The sequence below is a fragment of the Lagopus muta genome, chromosome 6 (assembly GCF_023343835.1).
Source record: "Lagopus muta isolate bLagMut1 chromosome 6, bLagMut1 primary, whole genome shotgun sequence".
In the NCBI taxonomy this organism is placed as follows: Eukaryota; Metazoa; Chordata; class Aves; order Galliformes; family Phasianidae; genus Lagopus; species Lagopus muta.
In genome coordinates, this window is record NC_064438.1 from 50644687 (window position 1) to 50670116 (window position 25430).

Below are 25430 nucleotides of genomic sequence, written 5' to 3' on the forward strand. Positions count from 1 at the left end.
CTGTTTAGGCTAGCCAAAGCTACAACTGACAATGAGAGCTTGTGAAAAGGTCTCATTGTGCTGAGATTACTGGGAGGATAAGGAGGCAGATGAACTTTAAATAGTAACTAACACAAGGAAACGTATATTGGAAAAGCAGCTCTAACTCTGGATGCACAAATGCTAAATTTTAAATAAATCGGTCATGACCAGCCATCATGGAAACTATAGCATTATTTTTGTTATTGTGAATCTGAGCTTCTGAAGAAATGCCGTATTTGACTGTTCAGGAGGCAAGAATAAGCATCTTTAGTTGTAACGGGGTCTCTGAAAGATATAAAGACATGATCATGTATTTGAACAGCCACTCACTGTTCTCTTTACTGACTTTCTTCCTGGATGTATTAACTTATAAGAAATTTAATAAAGGATGGTAAGAACTAAGGAAGCATAATGGTTTTCCGTACTCCCCCTCTATATGTCTCCAAAGGACCCTCAGAGGTGAGCTGTTTCTGTTGCTGGATCTGATACCACTACATGCAGAAACACTAACGTGCTCTGCTGCCAGCAGAGGCCTGGACCTAAACCTCTGGAGAGCATAAAAGGCCTCACCAAACGTTAACATCTGTACCTGGAGTTTTAAGTTCCTTATTTGATTTTCGCTTTCAGAGCTGCGCTGTGGTGAATATTTGCTTATCCTATCAAATAAACTTTGCTATAGCCAAAGCACAGGTTCAGTGGAGAGATTCCCTATGCATTAAGTCCTTTTCAATTGGTTTCAAAGTTAAACGAGTAAGAGTTATTCTGAACTGGGGTAGAGGGCAGTTGAATCTAAGGAACTCACTGAACTGAGCATCAGCTCAGCAAAGGCTGTGTGTTGCCAGAACTGCTGGAGGAGGCAGGAATGTGAAAAGACTGTATGGCCCGTTCTTGCACTTGAACTCAATTACTGATCGTGTGAACCCAAGGTTTAAATTTGTTCTTATCTAGCATCATCATCTCCATGCATATCATGTAGTTCTGCTGTGGTGAAATGGAACATTGTGGCTTTTACAGAGATTGAATATTGTAGTGACTTACTACAGCAGAGGTTCTGTATGTACGTATCTTTTGCAATTTCTATTTATAATTTCTCATTGTTTCAAGTAATGTCTTGGAAGGTTGGTTGTAAATATCGTATTAACTTCTTTTACATTTCATGAATACCAGATTATCTATTATCATAAATTCAGCAAGTGGTGTGTGGATTTATCTTTTGATACAAATCTTTAATTATACCTTATGTTTGCTTTTCCTTGCTAAGAGTGCAAAAGGTTATGCACTCTTATGGCTGCTTGGAAGGTTTTCAGTATTTAGGAACAAACACCAAGCAGTAAAAAGTTTAAAAATAAAATTAATCTGGAGTTGTAAGTCTGTCTGAGACATGTGTTTTATATGATCAACAATGATCAAACTCCCATTATCAATAAATATAAAAGGAATTTTGTTCACTACCAATAGATGTTACAATACAAATTTCATACCTTTCACTTGAACGTGCAAAAAACATCGGAGTCCGAATCATTTATCTGAATCCTACTTAAAAGGCAATGATCCAATACACTATGATTCTTGTAACTGAATCATTTTTGTGGTCTCTCTGGGTGTTATTAAATTTAATGTCAGAATAGTAGGAAAGACGTCTGAAAGCCATTTAATACTGTCACTGGAAAGAAGTTAGATTGTGCTCGATTTCTGACATTAATGTGCTACTTAAGGTAATTTATCATATTGTGATATTAAAAAAGACATCCTTTTTACAGTGGCTGCTGTGTAGCATTCTAATTTGCTATTTTTCTTCAGCATGGTAGGAAACCTTTTTCATGCATAATGTTTTTTCTGGAGTTCTATTCAGCCCATTCTTTATAATACCGCATCACTTACAACAGCAACTTTAAGTGCTTGTCTCTTTCAAGGATCCTTTCTTTTTTTTTAATGTTAGAATGACTGAAGCCTCCTATGTGAGACAATAGAAGGGGAGCTTTTATAGAGAACCTGAATTGTATATACCTGTCCAACAGAAATATCTGACATATTGGTCTCCATTTATGTGTTTTAGGCATCTACTTTCTTTTATGCTTTACCAAGCCAAAGCTTATGTACTGCTAATATGATTTACTGATCATGCAGGGTTTTCTTAAGTGTGCTGCATGTCCCATTCACTGGTTCTTACGATGGTTTGATGACGGATAACAAATAGGTACTTAATTTTGTCATCTTTATTGCTGCTTGCTTCCTAATGACTAGAGTGTTATTTCTGATATAAATCACATATCGTACTAAGTACTTTTCAATCCACATGTGTAGCCCTATACAGTAAAAAGTATGTACCTCCCTGCTGAAATGCACTGAACTACTTAAACAAAAAAGTAAAAAATTAGATTAAAATACACAGTTTCTTCTATTTTGCTTTTACCTTTTAAAAATAAAATAATTTTCTTCCTGTCCCCTGGGAGTGGAGAATCAATTCTTCTTTAATAGAGTACAATACAGAAGTGATTTTTTTTGAGGTTCTCCCAGGGGAGCTAAATGGTCTATGCTAGCATAGCAATTTTGCATATAAATTTGCCATCCATCGGTAGTGGCAGCAAGTGAAAGGCTTGTAAGAACTACCAATTTAGCAAGGGTTATATATCTGTCAGTTACAATTAAATCCATGAAAAATATTGGCTCTGAACTAAGACTTTTCTAATTTGATTTAGACTGTAGTGGAGAAACAAGTGATTTCATTGGCAAATGGCCTTTATTCAACTGAATGTGAATTCTTTGTAATTTCTTGCTGAGAAATCTTAATTCAGAATGGTGGATGATGTCTAAACACAGTTATTTAATTAACCTGCTGTTATACGCCATTTTGTGAACACTGGACAAGATTAACTTCCTGGCTGTGTGATGCCTGTCAAAGATGTGTGTTTCCAGGGAATATTTAGTGACCATTCAAATTTGATATAATGACATTTATTGCTAAAGACCAAATTGCTTGTTCATTTAGGGATTATGATAGTGTTGCAATCTAGAATACAATCAGCATTTTTGGATTCCAGTATAGTGCCAGCACTTTCCCACATCACAGAGAGATAAAGTCAGGGAGTTTATTTTAACAAAACGAAAAATAAAAAAGGCTTGAGCCCATGTATTTTAAAGTCTTACATCCTTTTAATACATTCCTTCTGCTTTTTTTTTCCTTCTTGTTCTGTTTGATTTGAAACTTAACTGTATAAGCATCAAATGATAACAAAGCATCACCATAAACACACAAACACTGCACATCCATTGATTTCAAAGGAAGCACCATATGTTACAGTTATGCCTCTGTTAACATACTTGGCTGGGTCAGGGTCTTAATTTCCTCAGCATTCAAAATGCCATGGAGTATGATAATTACTTGGTGAATTAGTAGAGTTTTTTTCTGTCTACATGCCTGCCCCAAATTAAACTCTGTATATTATTTGGCATCCTTTGCTTCACTGAAAGATGAAGGATCAACTTGATGATATATGCTGCAATTTTTGTAAACATTCTCTGAACAATATTGTAGGAGTCTATGGTAGTATTAGGGATGGAATCCAAATACTCCTATTTCTTTGTTTCAGGTGTGATAGTCCTTCCCCTTCCTCTGGTATCAGTGCTGATAGCCCTTCCACCTTTCTTGATTACATGGTAATAATCAATGTGAACCTGACTGTCTGAGTCTCTTGGCTGTTCCTGTCTAAAATTGTGTAGGTTTGTGTCATTCTCTCTGCTATCACTGGCTCTTCAGCCTTGGATGTGATTTCTCCTGAGATGACGCTTGCCTCACTGGTCTTCAAGGAGTTTCATGTTCACTGATGCATGGCTTTGCTGTATCTCCATTCAGTTCAGCATATCCAAAATATATGGGATGTATTAGAAAAGACTGCTAGCTTGCCTCTGGCCATCAGTCTCGCATTCATGTCTTGCTGTCAGAGAGTTGCCTTGAAATTTGGTTTTCACAGTTTCTTGGTCTGTCTTTTGCTTTTCCCAAACCTGTTCTTTGACACTGATGTATCCTTGATGTCTTGCGCTATCTTGACCTGTCTTGCAGCCAGACTGTTACTTAGGTTGCTGTCACTCCCTCATCCTGCTCTCTTAACTCCATCTGGTACCTTATGTGAAGTCTGGAGGTCACCAGCTCACGTGAAGAGGATGTGTGGGGCTGTTGCTCCTGGAGATCTCAGCATGGGAACAATGTGGGGAGAGGGCAAAAGGTCTCTGGTGACTGTTAGGTGTGAAATGGGGTAGACAGTAGTGATGGCCTGCAAGAGGAGAAAGAGTGGTGCTAGCCAGGATGCATTGTCCTCAACTTCTGAGGAGATTCAGTGTTTAGGTCAGAATTGTTAAATATGCATTATATTTAACTTTCAAAATGGTCAAAAATGTCAAAGTCTAGAGCTTTGGGTTAGGATTCCCACAGACTACTGATATTTGAGTGTTTAACAGGATCTGTAGTTCTGTAGTGGTCTCATCAGATATTTCTAAAAAAAACCTGTATGGGTCTTAGTCATAGCCATTGTACCTCACATAAGGGTTTTTTTTTTCCTTCCTCTGACATGTGAACAAGATGTTTTTCTTCTTCATAAATCTGCCTTTTGCCAGCTTGTCTCACTTAAAATTCTTTATATATGCATAAAACAGTGTTGTGATGTTTGCTTTTACGCTTCAGTATCCACCTACTGGGTATGCCCCATGGCTGGAGAAAAGGAATTCTGGTTTGCAGGTGTGTGCTTTCAAAGCACTAACTTCCACTGTAAGAAAATAAATTTAATTAAAAAAAAAACCAAAAACATAAAAAAAAGGACCTTGATTGTTATGAATCTTTCTTGCCAGTGACAGTTTACATTATACCCATTGTTGTGTTGAGTGAGTAGACTTGTGACCCCTATGCCACTCACTCCCAGGGCTTTTCCAAATTCTGTGCTCATTTATTTATTTATCCTTTAGCAGCATATTCAGGATGTTTGCCATCTTCTTTTCCCAAACACTTTTGATTTTAATAGGATTTCCTTCAGCAGTTCTGCTGACCTCCTAGTTCCTGGGGAAACATAAGTCTGGAAAGTCTAATTGGGTGTTAACCCCAACATACAAAACCCCCAGGATTAGAGTCAGTTAATTACTGAGTCTCAGCAATATTTGGTATCTCTGTGAACGTGTATGTAAAAATTCTTGCATCCTTCATGGTTATAAGCTTTTACCTGTAATTCATTTCCTTATTCTACATCTTTGTGTGACACTGAAGAAGAAAGAAAAGAACAGTGCAACAAGTTACTAAGAATTCCCATTTATAACAAGGAGGTTCATCCTTGTCACAGGAAGCATTTGCCATTTTAGCTTTCTTTATGGAGTCTACAAGCAGCTGAGGCAGAGATGGTCTCATTCTGAGATGACTCTTCTGGGATCACCTTATTTGTATTGCTTATTGCTTTTCCTTTTTTCTTTTCTTTTGGTGCTCTCCCTCTGTTGGCATTACTTTTAACTCTCCTATTTTTTTTTTTCTTTCCAACTTATCTTAATTTTCTGTTTCCTCATTTGTTCTTTAAGTTCCTCCTCTTGTTGTTTCTTTGCTTCATGCAAGTATTACCAGCAGCTGGTACTGCTGCAGTTGGATCTGTGCATCAGAAGTGGCCATACTGCTGAACATCTGCCAACAGAGGATGTAATCCTGAGTGGGCCTGAAATTAATGTTATAGCATTTAATTCTTGTCATTCATTTCATAAGCAAAAAAAAAAAAGCCCACATTTGAGTGCCGTGCAGATATTGCCCCTGTGCTGTCTAGTTACATTTCTCTTGGAAACTTTTGCTGTAAAGATGAATATGACCATTGAAGGTTGTTAGGAGTTGGAATCTGATTCATTATGGAAGAGATTTTGGTGTCTTTCTGCTGGTTTCAAAAAGCTGATTTGACACGCACTGTTTTTCTGGGACTTAAGCCGTCTTTTTGTTAGAGGGAGGAACACTGATGGAGGAAACTTGCTGTTTGGGTCAGGAGGAATACGATTTTCCTCGTATCCAAGCTGTGGCTGATATAATCTAGTAGTAAGTGTAAGAGAGAAAAGAAAGTACTGTTTAGGAAAATTATTTGAAAATAATGTATATTTTAAGATTTTTTTTTTTAATCAAGTCACCCTGAGGTGGGCATTTGTGTCTTCTGTAACTACATACATATATATGTTTTTTTCCGTAGGGTGGTTATTTTCTGGGTGTTTCAGTTGCATGTCAAGGTTGGGCTAAGAGGCTAATACACAAAACTGCCTCCATGGAGCTTTTATAGGGAAGCAGCCTTGAGTCTGTCACCTCTGATGCACTTTGCTTTTGAAACAGCTGTTTCATTTGTTCTGAGGTTCAATTATGTTCCGGCACTGCATTTTTATATTTATATCTGTATAAAAGGGACAATATTTTCATATTCACAGCAGTGTAAGTGAAAGGAAAAGAAGAGGGGATTGCTTGAGTGAATAGGTTGAAGAGTTTGCTGCTGTCTTTGCCTCCTGCAGTGCTTACTGGAGGGGTCAATTGTTTCTTAAACTCTTTGTTAGAAAAAAATGTTGGGGGAAAAAGCTTTTATAGCTGCTTTCTGAGAATACTTTGTGATGACACTCAGTCACCTGCATGGCTGTGCAGGTGGTGCCTGCGTGCACCTCAGCTGCCACAGAATGGAGGAGATGGAGAAATGGAACAGTTAAGGACTGAGATGAAAATCATCAAATTAGCTGTTCTTAATGAAGGCAGGGATGGTTTGTGTGGTGCTTAGTGCTGTGCTCACTTGTCCGTTACGATTCTTCCTGGTCTGGGCACTACATTTCACTTGTGTGTGCCAGGTGCCAGGGGTATATGCTGTTACCTTCTCACCTTGTCAGGTATGAATGGCAGTCCTAGAGGATGGCTCAGCCTGCCCTGGGGTCTGTTCCTTGCAGTGCTGAGGAAGGCAACATTTCCCGACCATGCTGTGCTGAAGTTTGTTTTCAACTTCAGGTCTTCCTTTGCCATATTTTTCAGGATGCAGGACTGATGGGGAGGTGGTGACTTCAAACTGCTTTTTTTTTTTTTTTTCCAAAGACAAAGAGAATGTGGCAGTAATATAAAAGCACACCATTTTAATGAAATAGTAATCTCATGACTTAGAATATTCTCAGGCTCTTAAACCCAAATTGCTATGACAGTTTTAAGATTAAATTTAGCAAAAGCAAGTTACTGGAAAGGAGGTTCTTTCTTTATTAGAGATGCATGCTTTCCAACCCATCTTCCAATGCAACATCCAGCACAGGCCTAGAGCTGAGTATTGAATCAGCAAATGACTTCTGCGCTCTCTGTTTGGAGGGGTCGTGTGCTGGATTTGCAGCAGAGAGGTTGCTTTCTTTTTCACTCTCCATCCAAATTGAATGCAAGTGCTATAGAAGGAGGAGTAAGTATTTTGTTTGGGTCAGTAGTTGCATTATGGAATGTACAGGTCCCGATGGGTGCTTTGGAGACCATAGGTGTGTATTTTAGCTCAGCTGGCTGGTGCATTACAGCTGTGGAGACTCTTCACCCAGCAAAACCAGGTGTCCCACTGCTGCTGGGAAAGTCATTTGTTAGCTAGAAGAGTGTGTAATACTGTTGTTCAGCTTGTTCTTGAAGCTTTTTATATTGGCCAAGGAGAGTTACTCTGGCCAAGAATAGCTTTCCTTTAAGTTTGATCTTCTGGTCAGAGCAGAATTGATGATCAGCTGAGTGACATTGCTCCTGTAATAGTCATTTACTGCAGTGCCAGGTGTGTAAAATACATTGGTTCTGACCTGGGAGCGTTCTGTAAGAATAAATCATTGTATATAGGTGTGAGGCAGTATTTCATGGCTTTTCAAAATAAGAGTATGACTTCCAGGAAGCCCAGGAGAAGCAGGTGTGCAGCCTTTGCTGAACTTCAGTGAAACCAGGTCACTTGGCTTCTGTGAGCTGCTGGGAAAATCACAGCCAACATGTCTGAAAGTGCTGCCTTAAAATGCAGTATGTAGGAGTAAAAATGTACTTTGTGAGTAGTTTCTTTTTAAGCTTTTAATGTTTGTATTTTTTTTTCCTTCCCTTCTTTGAGGCTGCCATTAAATCTTCAGCTAACCACCACGCTGCCTAGCAATAACAGCATAAAGGTGTCTGCCTGGGAAAGCTATAAGAGAGGCACCTGTTTATTACAGTAATGTGAAAAAGAAATTGAGACTTTCCAGATTCAGCTCAGTTTGAATGTGCTAGCTCTCTCAGCTTTGAATTATTCAGATGGATTTTTGGAATGGTTCAGGTTGTACTTTTGGTCACATTAAGCACATAGGAGGTAGGAGACCAAAGTTTTGTTTTCTTTAGGCATGGTATTACACCTACAGTGGATTATACCTGCAGATCAGACATTTGGAAATTGAAACTTTGAAACTGGAAGTGTCAACAGAAGGGACAAAGTGCACCTTTGAAAGCTAATTTAATGAAAACCCCCCAGGTGGAAACCAGCCTTAAAAATCTGGCTCTGGTTTTGTCCCACGGTTGTCCTGACATACCTAAGTAATACAAATGATCGTGTCTTGGGAGGGGGGAGCGTAGCAGGGAGGAATGCTATGCATGTGTTTATCTCTAGCTTGGAAATAAAGTTGTCACTTTCTTCTGAATATTTGCAGGTGAAAGTGATGGTAAGAATTTGTCCCTCTCAAGGAGCACATGAAACATCCGAATCCATGTCCTTCCTAAAGGTAGATCCTCGAAAAAAGCAAATCACGCTTTATGATCCAGCGGCAAGTGGGCCTTCCAATGGAGGTCACAGAAGAGGTATTGTTGCTGTCCCAAAGATGTTTGCCTTTGATGCAGTTTTCCCACAGGATGCTTCACAGGTAACCAAGTCACTTGCGTAAATTTCCTGAGTCTTTTGCATTTCATTTGCCTTCAGAGTACTTTCTGTTTCTACGGAATTTTATTTGAATGAGTTTCCTAACGCTTGGAAAAAAAAAAAAAGCCACATACAACAGTAATTAATAGACAGACACTTCCAGTTTAGCCAAGACATAAAATAAAGGGAAATGGATTTGCTGACTGAATTATCTTTGTGCATTTTCTCTTGTTAGTGAAAGACACAGCCAATTTGAAGCTCACTTTTCCATCCAGTTAAGTTTTAACCCATTTGATGTCACAAAGAATCTCCTTCCCCACTGCTTTCAATGGGTAATGACCATGTACTTAATGTTAAGTGCTAAATGCTGCTGTTAGGAGAAGAGATACAGCTAACTTCATGGTACTGCTATACTGAAGAAATAGTAAGGGAGCTTTTATGTTTTCATCACCTTTTCTAGTTTGCTTATTCTACATTCTTGACCAAATATTTTATCTTGATGGTGGTGCTAATGATGTGTGCCTCTCATGCCCTGCAAAAGGCTCTATTTCTACAGTAGTAGGCCCTGACATTAAATCTGATATGTAGATGGCATGGTGAGTATCTGACAGGACTTTTGTTGTCAGAGAGTGATTATTAAAGTTAGATTTTATTGAAAGAAAATAAAACACAAAATATTAAAGGTGATAAAGATATACTAATGCTGACAAAAGATATTGAGATATAGCTAAGAATTCCACACTCATATCTTCTCCTAGGATGTTACTGACTTTTGGGGTTCCAAAGTAGAGATACAAAGGTATCCGTGAAATCTAAGTTCTAGCCAGCACTAAAGATGGAGAATATGTCCTACACAGCTCCACTCCTACTGCAATGGTAACTACACCAGTACACCAGTCTGGTGTTGAGATCCTGCATAAACCCAAACTGTGTCTTTCTGCAGAGATTTGCAACCGTAATGTCAACATTGGTCTAGAACTGGAAATGGCTTTGTCTTACAGATACTGAAACGCCTGTGGTCAGCCCCTCCTGCAAGGTGGCTGATCACAGCCAGCTGCTGTGCTGGTTTTGACACAATCCTGTGGATCCTGCCCCCTGGTTTGGTCTAGGCACTTTCAGGTGCTTGTAGTGCACCACTTGTGTTTCTTGGTGATGTTGGCCAGCCCACCCAACTTCTGCACAGACATCATTCCTCGAGGCAAACTCACTGCCAAGAAGCTACAAACAGCTTTATCATTCACTGTAGTTACGTATTTAAACCTTTCCCTGCCTCCACCACCCCACACAGTTGCTGTACATAATACATCATCATGTCGTATATTTGAAACCTTCACTGATGTGGATATGCAGGTTTTAGTACGCTCAGGTATTTTAGGAAGTTATTGATGATACTGTTTTCCTTGGAAAAGGAAAATGTGATGCTATGAAATCTTATTCAGGGATCTTAATGCATTTTCTCCAGTATGAATGTCTTTTTAATTCCTGTGAGCACTCCTGAGCAGCTTAATTTCAGTGGAGTTGCTACTATTGCTGAATAGCCTTGGCGAAGCTATTATACCAGCAGGAAGCCTGGTTGGATAGCATTCAGTTTGGTACATTAGTCATAGAATCAATATTCCAAGAAAATTGGTTTAATAGAATTGAAAACTATTTTAGGCTGCAGTAGCAGGTTTTTTGTTGTTGCTTTTTTTTAAGATAGCATAGTTACTGAAATAATAGGATGGATGCCATAAAAACGGGAAGAATATAAAAATATTGAGTCATTTCATACAGAAGAGTTGTGAAAAACATAGCGGTATATTCTCTTCTACTTATTTGTCTCCAATCTTTCTTTCAGGCGGAGGTATGCTCTGGAACAGTGGCAGAAGTAATCCAGTCTGTTGTGAATGGTGCAGATGGTTGCATATTTTGCTTTGGTCACGTCAAGCTTGGTGAGCTCCCAAATTCGTTACAGTTAATTACTATGTCAGTCTGGTAATTACATGCTGTCAGCTCCTGGAACAATAAACCTGGAGTATATGAATAGATTAGAATTTCTTTTTAATTAGCTTTGCAAACTTATCATGGTTTATTTCTACACTGGGATTGTAAGTTTTAATTTGAAAAGGTAAAATGTAACATCAGATTAGCTTATTCAAGAGCAAGTTTTTATATAGGTGCATTGTGATGAAAATCAAAAGATCAGAGATGTTTTTAAGATCTAATTTGCTGTAGGTCAGAGTTACAAAAATGGCAAAACTAATTGAATAAATAGTAATGGATTAATAATTAACTACTTGGCATTTTTTGCATTTGTTATTTTCCGTTATCTGTGCAGCACGTGGCATTGCATATAATGTGCGATGGTGATATGTAGAGAAACTGTCTTTTACAAGAAAGGTGGATTAAGTTCACGTTTGTCCTTTCATTCTAGGAAAATCTTTTACGATGATTGGGAAAGATAGTTCCACACAAAGCCTTGGTATCATCCCCTGTGCAATTTCTTGGCTCTTCAAATTAATCAATGAACGTAAAGAAAAAACTGGGACTCGTTTCTCTATTAGAGTATCTGCTGTGGAGATCAGTGGCAAAGATGAAAACCTTAAGGATTTGTTAGCTGAAGTGGCCACTGGCAGCCTTCAGGATGGCCAGTCGCCTGGAGTTTATCTAAGAGAAGATCCAATATGTGGAACCCAGGTATAGTGGATATCCCAACATAGATCTTCTGAGTCTGAATTTCTTCTACTTTTTATTTTCTTTCATCTGACAGCAATTATGACAACTTTTAAGATGGTTAAAAAAAATAAATTGCTTTTAATCTGTTAAGTCATGCTCCCAGGATGTACAGATTTGTTTCTTTTAGTTCTCAAGAGATTTAGCTAATTCAGAAAGAAAAAAATAAAAGCTCCTCTGCTAATTAGACATTTTACTGTCTGTATTCCAGCTTCAAAACCAAAGTGAGCTAAGAGCTCCGACAGCAGAGAAGGCTGCCTTTTTCCTTGACGCTGCAATTGCTGCCAGAAGTACCAGCAAACCTGAATGTGAGGAAGAAGATAGGAGGAATTCACACATGCTCTTCACTCTTCACATATACCAGTATCGCATGGAGAAAAGTGGCAAAGGAGGAAGTATGAATCTTCACATATTCTTAATTTTTAAACGACTTGGGTTTGGGTTAGCTTAACAGTAATTGGCAATAAACTTGAAAAAGTGAAGTGAACCCTCAAGTCAGTCCACCTACGACTTCAGTAGCTTTTTTCTTGCTATTAATATTTAATTTGGTCATTAGCCTATGCTGTATTCATTATTTTCTTCATTTGAATAAGTTTTGAATACCCAGTCTGGCTGGAGCCCATGCAGGGACATAACGTACAACTGTTTTTCCTTTTTGTTTTAGTGTCTGGAGGACGCAGCCGTTTGCATCTCATTGATCTAGGGAGCTGTGAAAAAGTGCTGAGCAAGAGCAGAGATGGAGGAGGCTCTCTGTGTTTGTCTCTCTCTGCCTTGGGCAATGTAATTTTGGCCTTAATTAATGGTGCTAAACACGTGCCATATAAGTAAGTCAATTATTGCATGCATTAGCTTAAATTTGTGGCTGGTGTTACCTGAGCAATGAATTGCATAAGCATAAGCAATTTACTCTGCCTAAGATGAAATTAAAGGAAGTTCTGTCAGAGAGGGATGTGTCTTAATATTACTTATGTGTTAGATACATACATATGTTTATCTACCAACATGACGTTCTTACTTAAGTGATCAGAAATTGTATGGATATTGGTATATGCTTGATTTGGGCGAAATGCATATGTTGAAGAGAGTTTGATTGTTGAAGAATGCAGGAGGAATGACAGATTTTTTTTTCCTCTTCTGTTTCTTTTTCAAAATTTAGAAACTTTTGAAATTTCAGAAGATATTAGAATATTTGTAAAGTATGGTCATCAAGGGGTTTTATTTCACTATGCTGTTTTTAGTGGTACATTCTAATTTTTTCAATAAAAAAAAAAAAAGAGAGAGAAAAGGTGACCATGTTGCACATTTGTTTAGCAGAAGGGAATATTCAGGTGTATTGCTTTGTAGAGTATGCTTGACAATAATGTTATGCCAAACACATCTGTGGGGAGCCCAGCCTAAAGACAACATTCGCAATGTAAACACTCCTGCCAGAAGTTGGCCTTCTGCCCTTAAGTTTAATTTCTGCTTGTCTTTTTAATTTCGTGTCTTCATTATCAATCATGTCATTCCACTTATCTAGTGTTGCATCTCAAACAGGTGTTCCTTTTTTCTGTTTTAGGCTGAAAGTAGATAATTTCCTCAGGCTAGTTGCTAGGATTGTGGATGGAGTACAGAATGAATAGGCTAGAATAAGGAAGGGTGCCTGCTATGATTTCATGAGCACAGACATGATAGTAATTCCTACACTTCGGGCCAGCTTAGGGTGGTGATAGGAAACAGCCTCCAAAGAGCCTTGGGTAGATATGTTGGAGACTTGTGGGTGACAGAATATTAGCTATCTTGTCAGCTTTGCTCTCCATTGCTAACAATTGCATCACCTTCTGAAGGAATACTTTCAGAGTGAATTATAGCTTCCCATTTGCCATGTCATAGCAAAGCAAAGCAGAATGGGAACTAGATTAGCTAGGGTGACACTAATAATATATTTCTGATACCTAATGTTGTTATTTTTCTAGGATTTTCTTACCATTTCTGTTGACTTTTTCTCATCAAAATTATATGCCCATATCTCACAAAGGTTAGATAGAGATGCAGAGTCTGCATGGATAAATATAATGCGATCATGAGCTGCTTGAGCAGTATGAGCTAAGTGTGAGGTAACTAAACTATTATCAACCATTTTACAGCTGTGTTATGTAACAAACAAAATGAATTATAATGCAAAAAAGACTGATAAATTGTCCAAATTTTGGTATATTTGTCTGTGTACAATTTGATACATTTTTAGTACAGGCAAATAATAGGAATAATTTCTGATTGATATGTACCATAAATGTGTATATCCTTCTGAAAATAAAAGTAAACCTGTGGTGTAAAAATCTGCAAAAAGACTGATTTCTTTAAACTATATTAACATTCCCATTTTTTACACAGAGACAACAAGTTGACAATGTTGTTGAGGGAATCACTTGGGAACATCAACTGCAGAACTACTATGATTGCGCATATTTCAGACTCCCCAGCGAATTATGCAGAAACCCTCACCACCATTCAACTTTCATCACGAATCCACCGAATGAGAAAGAAAAAATCCAAGGTTGGTACACAGGCATACCACAATTAATTCATTTGAAAATGAGCTTTTCTACCCTCTTGGTGGGGGAATATGGGATTTCTCAGCCTTAAGAAGTAATACAAAATGCATAAAAGCTCAAGAAGAGAACTGACAAATGACTTGGCATCAAGCCATCATCCCACCCCCAATCCTTAATCCTGAAATTCACTTTCTGTCTGTTCCAGACACGAATCCTTTATTTGCTTGTATGTGGAACTATCTCAAGCCTCAATTTGTGTTAATTAAAAACCAATAAGAAAGGAACAGAAAACTGTTGAGGACAAAGAGAATGTATAGTATTTAATGTAAACTGCCTCAAAAAGGTGTGATTTATGACTCCAGTAAAATTTGTGTTGCATGACCTTGTTACTTTAATTCACACAGTAATATTTTTGCACTAGATGTAGATGTGATAGTACACACAGAGTGCAGAGTATATTGCAAACCTGGTATTTTTATCAATTACATGCACATATATATACACATATATCAATTCATTTTAATAACTCTTCCCCTGCTGATTATTTGCAGTATGCATCCAGCTCATCTGGAGGAGAGAGTTCATGTGAAGAAGGACATGTCCGAAGACCACCCCATCTTCGACCATTCCACCCACGAACTGTTGCCCTTGACCCTGACCTTCCTGTCCTGAGTATATCTAGTGATCCTGATTATTCCTCTAGCAGTGAACAGTCTTGTGATACTGTCATCTATGTTGGTCCTAATGGTGCAGCTTTGTCTGACAGGGAATTGACAGATAATGAAGGTCCTCCAGAGTTTGTTCCCATAATCCCATCCCTGAACAAGAAGAGAAGTAAAGACAATTCTGCCAGCGGTAGGAGTTCTGACAAGGACCATTTTAAATGCAACACTTTCGCTGAACTGCAAGAAAGGTTAGAGTGCATTGATGGAAGCGAGGAACCTATCAAATATGCTTGTGGAGAGACTTCTGTTACATCCAATTGTAGTCCAGTGCCCGGAGGTACAGAAAACACACAGTCTAAACTGATAATGGAAAAACTGTCTTCTCCTTCTGGAGGATTTAAGAAACCAGTTTCTCAAGAATCTGCATCTCCAAAAAAAGGGCATAATATTCCTTTCCAGAGTATTGCACCAAGGGGTGTAAATGGTAATTGTCATGAAAAGAGCACACCTCACTTGAAAACGGAGCTTTCTGTGACACAGAGCAGAGCTGACAGCAAAGTACTGGAGGGAGAGAGGGAGACAATCACTGATTCCCTGCAGTTGTCAAGGTGTAGTAGCCCTTCAAAGAACCCAGAGCAGAATAAAGTCGCAGCTGAATGTGTCGTTAAAGAAAAGTCTTTGTATGTGAAGAGGCCCTTGCCAAGCCCAGCACCCCCACCTCCACAGCAGAAAGAACAGGTGCCAAGTTCCAAAGCTCAGAGTTTGGAGCTGGACAATAGCAATGCAGTTCGGACTCCTCCTGTGGGAATGAGCAAGCAGATAGCAAACAAACCTGAACAAAACTCTGTAGGAAGCACGTTTCTGGTTAGTAGCAATGGCCAGAGTCAGTCAGGTGCTATAGAGGTACACAGCTTCCGATCAGCATTCAGAGGTAAATGTTTTGATCGAGATATACTAACCACTACGGTGACTTTACAGCAGCCCGTTGAGCTGAATGGGGAGGATGAGCTTGTTTTCACTGTGGTGGAAGAACTGTCCATCAGTGGGATTATGGATAATGGAAGACCTTCCAGTATCATTAGCTTTAACAGCGACTGCTCCCTTCAGGCCCTTGCATCAGGTTCAAGGCCGGTTAGTATTATCAGTAGCATAAACGACGAGTTTGATGCTTATACCTCACAGGAAACTTCTACTGGTGTAAATATTGATATTGTTGTGCCCTTTGCTAAGGATCCCTTTACCAGCAGCAGACGTTCCTCCATCAGTTCATGGCTCAGTGAAGTCAGCATTTGTACAATTGAGAGTGATGGAGCTCAGTCAAGTGACAGTTTTGTAGCTCAGACATCTTACAGCTGTAATAAGTCTGAAGATCCCTTCAACTTGGATTCACACAATTTATCTGTCCCTTTGAAAAGCGCTCTGAATGACAGTGGATTTTGCTTCTCTGAACTGGACAGTGAGAGCATGAGTTCTAGCAAGCTGTCCTCAGGATTTGGCAAAAGCCCTCAAACCTCTGAAACTACCAAAGCATCTCAGATTAAAAGTGCTTTTTGTATCTCTGATCAGCCTGTAAAAATAAAATGTAATTCTCGTGATACGCCTGTAATAGAAACAATACATTCTAGTCTTCCTAGGAAAACAAAAACTACCTCGTCTCCAATCCACAATAATACTGTCATCAGCTATAAAGACCTGCAGAATCCACGTGGTGTATTTGAAGATCCCTGGCTGCTGCGCACAGATAATCAGCTGGAAACAAAACCCACAGATGCATTGTTGTCTCCAAAATCTCACACATTTGGTACTGACAAGCAGCCAGGAAAAGCTGCCCAGTATTTTGGCACATCATCTGGGCCAACGAAGTCACAAACTATGCTTGCCTGTTCGCAGAGGGTTGTGGATGGTTGCGAAATGGCCTGCAAATCCTCCAGTGGAGCTGCGAAGAAGTCAGAAGCTGTGATGAAGATGCCACAGCTGAAGAGAGGGGCCACCACATTGGGAGTGATGCCAGTATCACATGCTAATAACAATACTTTGTCAGAGGCCATCACCAGAGGGAATTCGGATGCTCCTATGGCCACTGGCAGCTTGAAATCTTCACTGGGAAAGAAGAGCATGCCGCAGAAGTCAAGCATGTTGCCCAGGCCAGGCGGGCCAATGCCTCCAACACCTCCTGTGCGCAAATCAAGCCTGGAACAGAAACCTGTTGGTCTGGGAAATGGTGGGGGAAAAGCCTCCAGCCTAGAGTTTGCCAGGGCTTCCACACCAAAGGCTGAAGATGAACTGGATTTGCGGTTGAAAGCTGGGTCTTACTTCAGTGAATGTGCCAGCAGTAGAATGAACCTGAAAGGTGATCACTCTTTGCCTAAGATGACATCAAGCTTGAAGGCAAAGGCATCAAAGAATGAAGCTGTGCACCGCTATGGGAGCCACATGTCTCTGGAGAGGTGTGACAGCCTGACGTCAGTTGGATCCAAAGCAAACTTGGTGAGGGAAAATGGGAGCACTGGTAATGTCCGGGCAGGACGCTCTGTCCCTAGGTTGGGCGTTCCCCCTGTTGCCTCTGGTGGAGCTTTACCATTGACCTTCAACAACCCTGCACCTGGTAAAAGCAGCCAGGCAAAACCCACAGCTAACCAGAAGGTCCAAGCCAGCGGGAATAAAAACCGGGGCCTCTCCGCCAGCGGATCAAAGTCTCTCAGTTCCTCCGTGAAGTCCCTGGCACAGCCAGTGGGGAAGAGCTCCAGTGTGGCTCCTGGAGGAAAGGCTGCACCCCGATCCATGCAGCCTGCTGGTGGCAAACCCGGCCGAGGGACCATCATGGGGACCAAGCAGGCCATGAGGGCGGCCAACAGCCGCGTGAACGAGCTGGTGTCTGGTGGCTCTGCCAAGGTGGGCCACTTCCGAGGCTCTACTGACTCTGACAGTGGCAATGACAGTGGAATTAATCTCAGTGATGAGAAGTCTCCAATCCCAGTGCTGCCATCTCCATACAGCAAGATAACAGCACCCCGGCGGCCTCAGCGGTACAGCAGCGGGCATGGTAGTGACAACAGCAGTGTCCTCAGCGGGGAACTGCCACCGGCCATGGGGAGGACGGCTCTGTTCTACCACAGCGGTGGTAGCAGCGGCTATGAGAGTATGATTCGGGACAGTGAGGCCACTGGCAGTGCCTCTTCTGCACACGACTCCATGAGTGAAAGCGGGATGTCCTCTCCAGGACGGATGAGGAGCCTCAAGTCCCCCAAGAAACGATCTACAGGTGAGGAGTAAAGGGAAGGTGGCCAGGCCACCGGCGCACTGCTGCGTCCTGGAGGGTGTGAAATTCTCACAGCGCCTCCAACAGAAGTGGGCTGGGGCAAGCTTGAAGTGGGGACTGCCTGCATTGCACTTGTGTGTGCATGTGTATTGCTGTGACAGCAGCTACTTGTCATTTATTTCACTTCAAAGCTGCAGGTGTGACACAGGTGCTGCAGCAGAGAGGGCAGGAGAAGGTGCTGAGTGCCCTGGGGCTCTGGCAGCCTCCTTGTGAGGGTGGAGGCAGCAGGTGGCTGCCAGCAGACGGGGACCTTCCTTCCTCAGCAGGGTCAGCAGCGAGCGCAGCCCAGATGAAGAGGGTGTTACAGATGGATTGGGAAGAGTGAAGATATTGAAAGTATTTTCATGAGGATTGAGAGTGCTTTTGTGCAGGCTGGGGAAGAAGGGCAAGAGGGGGGCGGTGAGGAGAGGAGATGGTCTGCTGATGGGAAATTTCTGTGGAGTAGGCTGAGACTTCTGTTTGGGAACAAGGGAATAGGTCTGGAGTGGAGAACAGCATTTGTGTATTAATGAAAATTGTATTAGATTATCTAAAAGTAGGGCCTGCAGGCAGAGCGGGAGAGTGCATTAATACTGCCAGCTAACTGCAAAATTACTGCGTTGCACTGTAGCGAAGGTTTCATGAAAAATGTTTGGAAGGTACTTGTGTAAAAAGAACAGCAAGCCATTGTGGAAGTTGCTCAGAAGTTGCTCTCACTTGCATGCTATGCCAAGGCAGACGCTCTTGACTGTACCATGCAGAGGTGGCATATGAATGCCAGCTCCCCTTTTCTGCTCTCCAGTGCCTTTCCTTGTTGCTCTTGCAGGTGGTGCTCATCTAAGTGTCCCTGGTTGTAGCCAGCTTCAAAATCAGGCTGGTGTGACTGCTGGTACAGTAGTCATTTTTATCTATCTAGCTTGAAGACATGTATCATAAAGAATCATTGACAGTCAGAGTCAGCTAAAGACCAAATTCTTATTCAGTAATCTAAGTGTACTGCAGTAGAGCAGGAATGGATATCAGTGGTGCACTGAATCTTGAGTTTTTGGTTGGCAAGGGGTAATTTTTGCAATCTGTAGAGACAGTTATGATGCACAATTCTGGCAGTAAAATCAAATGAGTTAAAGTGATGTGGATCTATCGTCAAAGAAGCTGAGTTGATTCAGTGGGGTTTAAATCAGTTTGGAAACTTAGTGCAGCATTTGCTGCAATTCTCTTTCCATAGCATACAAACCTCTTCAACCTTTTCCTGCAAATCAATACTAGCAGCTGTATAAGTTGTGCACATATTGAGAAGGCACTACCCAATGATGGATTTCTATTTGTTTTTGCCACAGGAAATGCTTATAATGTCTTTAAAAATGACAAACTAGTTATTTTTCCATTTGAAATTGCTCTATATCAGTAAATTATTTTTGGAATACTTTAGACTTAGAGACCATAATGTATTTTGTCCATGATATGAGGTTTCCTGGGAACTTCATGAAATATTTCTTAGACAAAATGTTTGCACTCCCATTATTGCCATAAAATATATTGCAATGTTTGCAAAGTGTTAGAGATTCTTGATGTTTACATTGCTCCCAACTATGTTCTAGTCAAGCGACAGGTCTCTGCAAATACAGAACCTGTGGAAGAGAAACCTATTCCTGTAGACAAACCTTCTCCCTTAGGTATCACTGGAAACTTTGTACCCTCATCCTTTAACTTTATCCATAGAGAAATGATGTTGATGTTGTCTGGTTCAGTGGAAGGATATGAAGTTTCTCTTCTTGTATTTTACTACTTCTATTCAGTGTCCTCTTCAGAGGGGGATCCAGCTCTCACCAATGTACTTACAAGATCAGAGTTACTGTAGGTGGTTTCAGTGGGCAAATAGCATTGATTCAGACTAAATAAATTGAGAATGTGAGAATGGTAAGTAGTGTTGGGGAAGTAGAATCAAGTCTTACCCTTTCCAGGAATATTCCCTTAGAATATTTATTTTAAGGGAATTTATTCTATTCATTCCCTTATAATAGAAATTAGCAAGGATGCAATTAAGAGTAAGGGATGCTTTTTTTAAGACCATGTAAACTCATCAGGTATCTGTGGAGGTGTATTGGTCTCACAAGGTGTCTGCTGGGGTTTTGTCTCCATTTCATCTGGAGTTTTGTGACAGGGCTCACCTGACAGCCTTAACTTGAATTTTTCCTGTAGAGGTCTTGAGCCTAGTAGATTACCTTGGGTGCACTTTCCTCTGAACAGCACTGCCGTGTCTGTTTGATACGCTCCCTTTAGCAAGAAGACTAAAAGTAATGAAACTCCACTCTGAGAGTAGGTTTTCAATAAAAGGAGGGAGATTTGTCAGCAATGAATTTATTTATTGCCACCATTCAGCCAAAGCTGCTTGTACTTACTGCTAACGCGATGTTTCAGCTTATTTCTGGTGGCCTTCAGCCCTTCTATTTACCCAGGGACTGCACTGCAGCCTTGTTTTAACCAGCCCTATGTAGGTGTTCACTCATGTCATATATAAAGTTCTGCCTTTGAGAGAACGAAGAGAGAGACTTGTGACTGTGAAAACTGCTGGACACCAAAGTGTCAGCTTTTGTATACAAAAGTACTAGCATTTTTCAAGTACACCAGTCGGTTTCTCCTCTAGGAAACTTCTTCTCCTGGAAATTGTGTTAGTGTGGTGGTTTGCTCTTTATTTGTGGAAAAAACAAATCCCTGCTGTTGAGGAATTCATGAGGTTTGTCATACTCTGACCAGTGTGTAAATGAGCAGTGATAGGCATAGCAGTGACAAGCTGCAACTTGATTGATTGCTGCCTTCTGAAGTGCCAAACATCTTTTAATCCTACAGTGTCACTGAAAACGCTGACATTTACCTCCTTTAAGTACTGGTAGTGTGGCTGTGTGGAGGGGACTGTGTGCTCCTGGCAAAGAAGTAATAGAATTGAAGGGATGTTAGCTTTGCTTGTCTTTAACTGGAGGAGGAGATACTTGTCAGCCATTATCAGTATTGGTGGGAAATTACTCTCTATCTCATTTCCATTGCAAGATAATGAATACCATTAAAATCCACCAAAGAGAAGTTAATCCAGGAAAAATGTTTTTCCAAGGAGAGAATAAACAACCAGTGCTCAGACATCTGCTTTGGGAATAGAACTGCTGTTACTCCCATTGACAAACCAACAGGAACGTATTTTGTCAAGGCAGTAACTCAGTCAGCAGCCTGAGGGGAATTACTAAAAGGAAAAGATTGAGAAAAGCATTTCTTCCTAAGTTTCCAGATAACCTAGATCTTCAGTTTGCTGCCATAATGTTCTGCAGTCTGTTAGTCTCCTTGGAATCTGAGGATCACTTGTCTTTGTTATTATAGGTCTCCAGCGTCGTAGACTGATTCCTGCTCCATTGCCAGATGCTGCCTCCCTAGGAAGAAAACCCAGTGTCACTGGCCAATGGGTTGATCTACCACCTTTGCCAGGCACTTTAAAGGAGCCATTTGAAATTAAAGTTTATGAGATTGATGATGTGGAACGATTACATCGACACAGACAAGAGGAAACCGAGGTCAGCACATATTTTATAACAACTATAGACAACATAAATTACAGTACACAGGCAGAATCCTTGTTTGAATGCTGGAACAGTGTTTGAGAAATAGATTGCAATTAATGCACTATAATTATTAATTTTACAATTCATATGTTGAGGTACCCTTAACACTGAAAACGAAAGTGATTACTATCTAAAATTAATTGTGTTTAATGTGACTGATGATGTAAATGAAAGTTACCAATGAATACATTATGAGAAAACTTCATAATCTTAGCCTAGCTGATGAAACCTTACAGCTTCTCTCAACTGTAGGGTCATTAACTTTTCATGTAAATGACAGGGTTCTATTAAATCAGGGATACAGTGAGTTTAATTTACTTGTAATTGGAAAAAACTTCACCTAATTTTATTCTAGAGACCAAAATTCTATATTCTTCTGATGCCTTTTTCCCATTTCTTTCATAATAGCCTTTCCAGGATGTTGAGAAGGTAGGAATACTTTTAAGAAAATAAGAATTCATGTTTCCTAGGATTAAGTATAACTCCTTCATTATTATTAGGCTGTTTTGATTTTTCTTTTTTTTTTTTTTTTTTTTTTTTTTCCACTACTGGAAAAAGAAGTCCTCTACAAACTGGTAATTTCAGAATGTATTGGAGGTGTTTGCTCATACTGAGAAGTGCAACAAATGCTTGAGTGATGTAGCATGCTGTTCCTCTACACTGGAATCCATTAATGTGAACTTCAAATAGTAACAATAATAATAGTAAAAACAAAACAAAAAAAGCAACCAAACAAAAAACTCATCTGCCAACTTTAATAGGAGCAATTTGCGTCCAAATGTCAGAGGTCAACTCATAACAGGCAAATTAATGAGATGTTTTTTTCTTTGTCTTTAAAGGGTCTGATGTATTTCCATACCAAGCTGAAGATACTAGAGAGGCGCCAGCAGCGGATCAGAGAAGTAAAGGCAAAGCACGAGTTTTTGAAGGAAGAATTGGAAGAGACAAAATGCAGGTTGATGATGGACCCGAATAAATGGAAGGAAGACTGTAAGTGTTTTTGCAAAATAGTAGTGTGACAGACATGTAGCAAATTCTCAGCATGTGAGCAGTCCCTCTGACAAAGTTAAGCACCTGCTAAGATACTTTGCTGAAAGGAGACCCAAGCGCTCTGTGACACCATTAGCATTTCTGTGATACAGGATTTTGTTCAGTGATGAGTAGTACCAGAAATGGAAGAAACTAACAACAGAGACTTGCTGTGATTCTTAATATTAAATATTCATATAATCTTTTATTATCCTTCTTTCCAAAGAAGGAAATGTATTTTCAAATCCATGTTACAGATGGGAAACTGAGGCATGAGATTTGTTCGCAGACTCAGTGATTGAGTTTCAAGGTTAACTGTGGGAAAAATGGAATTATTTCTTAGTTGAAGAGAAGTAAAATGGTCCTTTTTTTTTTTTTTTTAACCTCATGATAGAATAATGTTTTATTTGTGAGCTTCTTATCTTAACATGCTTTTTTTGTTTGTTTGTTTGTTTGATAGTTGAAGTGGATCCTGATCTCGATAAGGAGTCACAGGAGTACCTGGAGGCACTGGAACAAGTGACAGAGGAACTAGAGCAGTGTGTTAATCTGTGCAAGTCACATATCATGATAGTGACGTGTTTTGATATTGGAATAACAGATGCACAAGATGGAGTAAGGGAAGTGGAGGTTTGAAGAGAGGTTTTTCAAGGGACTGAAGGAAGTGAAGCTGGATTGTCCGACATGAAGAAGTAAAGAGATTAAGCAGTTGGGAAGCGGAGGAGAAAAAGCGAAGGCTAAAAAGCAGCAATGAATGTTGTAGGAGAAAGAAACGGCTGAGGGATGGGAATGTTCATAAATCATTTGGTGCCTCAACGTGACCTGAACTGTACAAAGAGGAAAGTAGGAACAAGTATTGCTTCTACCAGAGGGAAGTGAAGAAATTTAGTACAAACCAAGACATTAAAAAACAAAAAAAAAATTCAAACAAGCATACAATGGAAGTGCCTTTAAAGTTCATTTGATTTTCATTTTTGTATTTGGTGCTAGAATTAAAGCCAGCAAACCTAAGCAGACTACAAAATGTATTCCTACGAAGTATTTTATACTGTATAGTGTATTTATGACTATATGTAAAAACAAACAACATTGTAGCAAAAGCAATAAGTAAATTATGTTTTCATACCTGAACTTGCCTTCTTGTTTCATAGAAAAGCTGTTTTATGTAGCAGAATTAAAACTGTATTATAATTGTTTTCTTGGTTAGGGTTCAAGATATTTTTATGAACATTTATCTATTGAAAAGGTGTATTATGGCATTTTGAGATGATTGTTTTACCTTCAGGTTTTGTATTATTACTTTTTCAGATCAAAATAAATGTTTGTTTTCCATTTTATATATTCATATATAGATATATATTAACTGCTTACTACTTCCTTGGTTAACCTTACTTCTCACAGACCTGGTCTTTTTTAATGTGAGGAAGTCTACAAAGGGCACTGTGGTTTGTTTTTGGTTTTCTTTTTTCCTCTGTGGCTGCAGGAATTGAGAATTATGTTTATTACCAAAACCCTAAAACAAGCAAAAAAAAAAAAAAAAAAAAAGCAAAAACTTTTTTGTAAATGTTAAGTTAGGTCCATATTTTTATATAGTTTTGACTATAAATATAGCATTTGCATTTTGAACTTTTAAGACAGATAGTATATCTTTTTACAGTTTTTCTAAGGAAGGCAAACCCTCAGGATCAAGTTTATACATGCTGCATGAGATTTGTGCTTTTTTGAAGGAGGCCACATAGGTGTGGAAACTATTGAAAAATTGTTGCCAAACAAATACTTTTGAAAAGGTTTAATAGTGTATGTAATACCACATTTCATAATGAATCATATTTTCTGATCATCTTCCTTTTTATGGTTTTTTCAAATCCTTTGTACAAATATGTATTATAACAGCTTGCTTCGGTTTTTATCTGTGAATAAAAGATACATCTATTGTTATGATTTCTCCTTGCTATGTACGTGATATTGATGTTAGGAAGAGAGAGGATGGCCTGTGGTACGCAGCACTAAATGTCATGTTATATTATTTCCTCTCCCAAGAGAGAACTTACAAGAGAGTCTTGACATTAGTCATCATAAACCAATCAGAAAAGAGGCAAAACGCCAAAGGGTAAAATAAAGAGCAATGATAATACTGTTAGTACTTCACAGTTTACAGAACAAAGACCTGTGGCTCAGATAACTTGTTTCTCATGATGAGACAAAGCAATTATGATTGGGTCTGCAAACACCTGAAAGCTTCAGGAACTGGAATTGAGCCCTGTGCCCCGTTGGACCATCATGGCAAATCACTACACCTATTTCTGACACTGCTGCGTTTGCTCTCTTGTTGGACAGTAGCTGTGCCTGGTCCTTATCTTCCACTGATGCCAGCTGTAGTAGCTCCAGGCAGATTTAATGTAAAGCTAATGTTTCTAATGACACCATCTCGAGTATTTTCAAGCTATTTGTCCAAACAACCTGTAATGTGTAGCATTTTCCCATCTGTCCCTCCCTCCCTCTTTTCAAAGCCCTTACAGCACAGCATCCAAGCACCACATTCTCTGGCTCTCAGAAGGGGTCCATTCATTGGGGTGATAATGCTTTTCTCCTCATTAAATACCTGGAGGAGGTGGACAGTGAGAGCATGAGTCTGATGCTTAAATACCTTTATGATTTTTGATAAATTGCAAAGGATGCTCTTCCCTTATCAAAGTCCCTTATGGTTTATT

At 39.6% G+C, this 25430-nt stretch overlaps 1 protein-coding gene across 2 annotated transcripts in view; it reads left to right on the forward strand.

Moving 5' to 3' along the window:
* KIF26A (kinesin family member 26A) overlaps positions 1-24664 on the forward strand; it is a 97328-nt gene extending 72664 nt beyond the window's left edge. For both annotated transcript variants that reach the window (XM_048949021.1, XM_048949022.1), the window contains exons 6-15: positions 8671-8880; positions 10714-10807; positions 11290-11552; positions 11800-11983; positions 12253-12412; positions 13962-14124; positions 14674-18049; positions 21452-21642; positions 22530-22680; positions 23180-24664. In XM_048949021.1, the coding sequence (XP_048804978.1) occupies positions 8671-8880; positions 10714-10807; positions 11290-11552; positions 11800-11983; positions 12253-12412; positions 13962-14124; positions 14674-18049; positions 21452-21642; positions 22530-22680; positions 23180-23355 (4968 nt within the window). In that variant the 3' untranslated portion in view covers positions 23356-24664. The remainder of the gene's footprint in view (positions 1-8670; positions 8881-10713; positions 10808-11289; positions 11553-11799; positions 11984-12252; positions 12413-13961; positions 14125-14673; positions 18050-21451; positions 21643-22529; positions 22681-23179) is intronic.
* Positions 24665-25430: the final 766 nt, after the last annotated feature.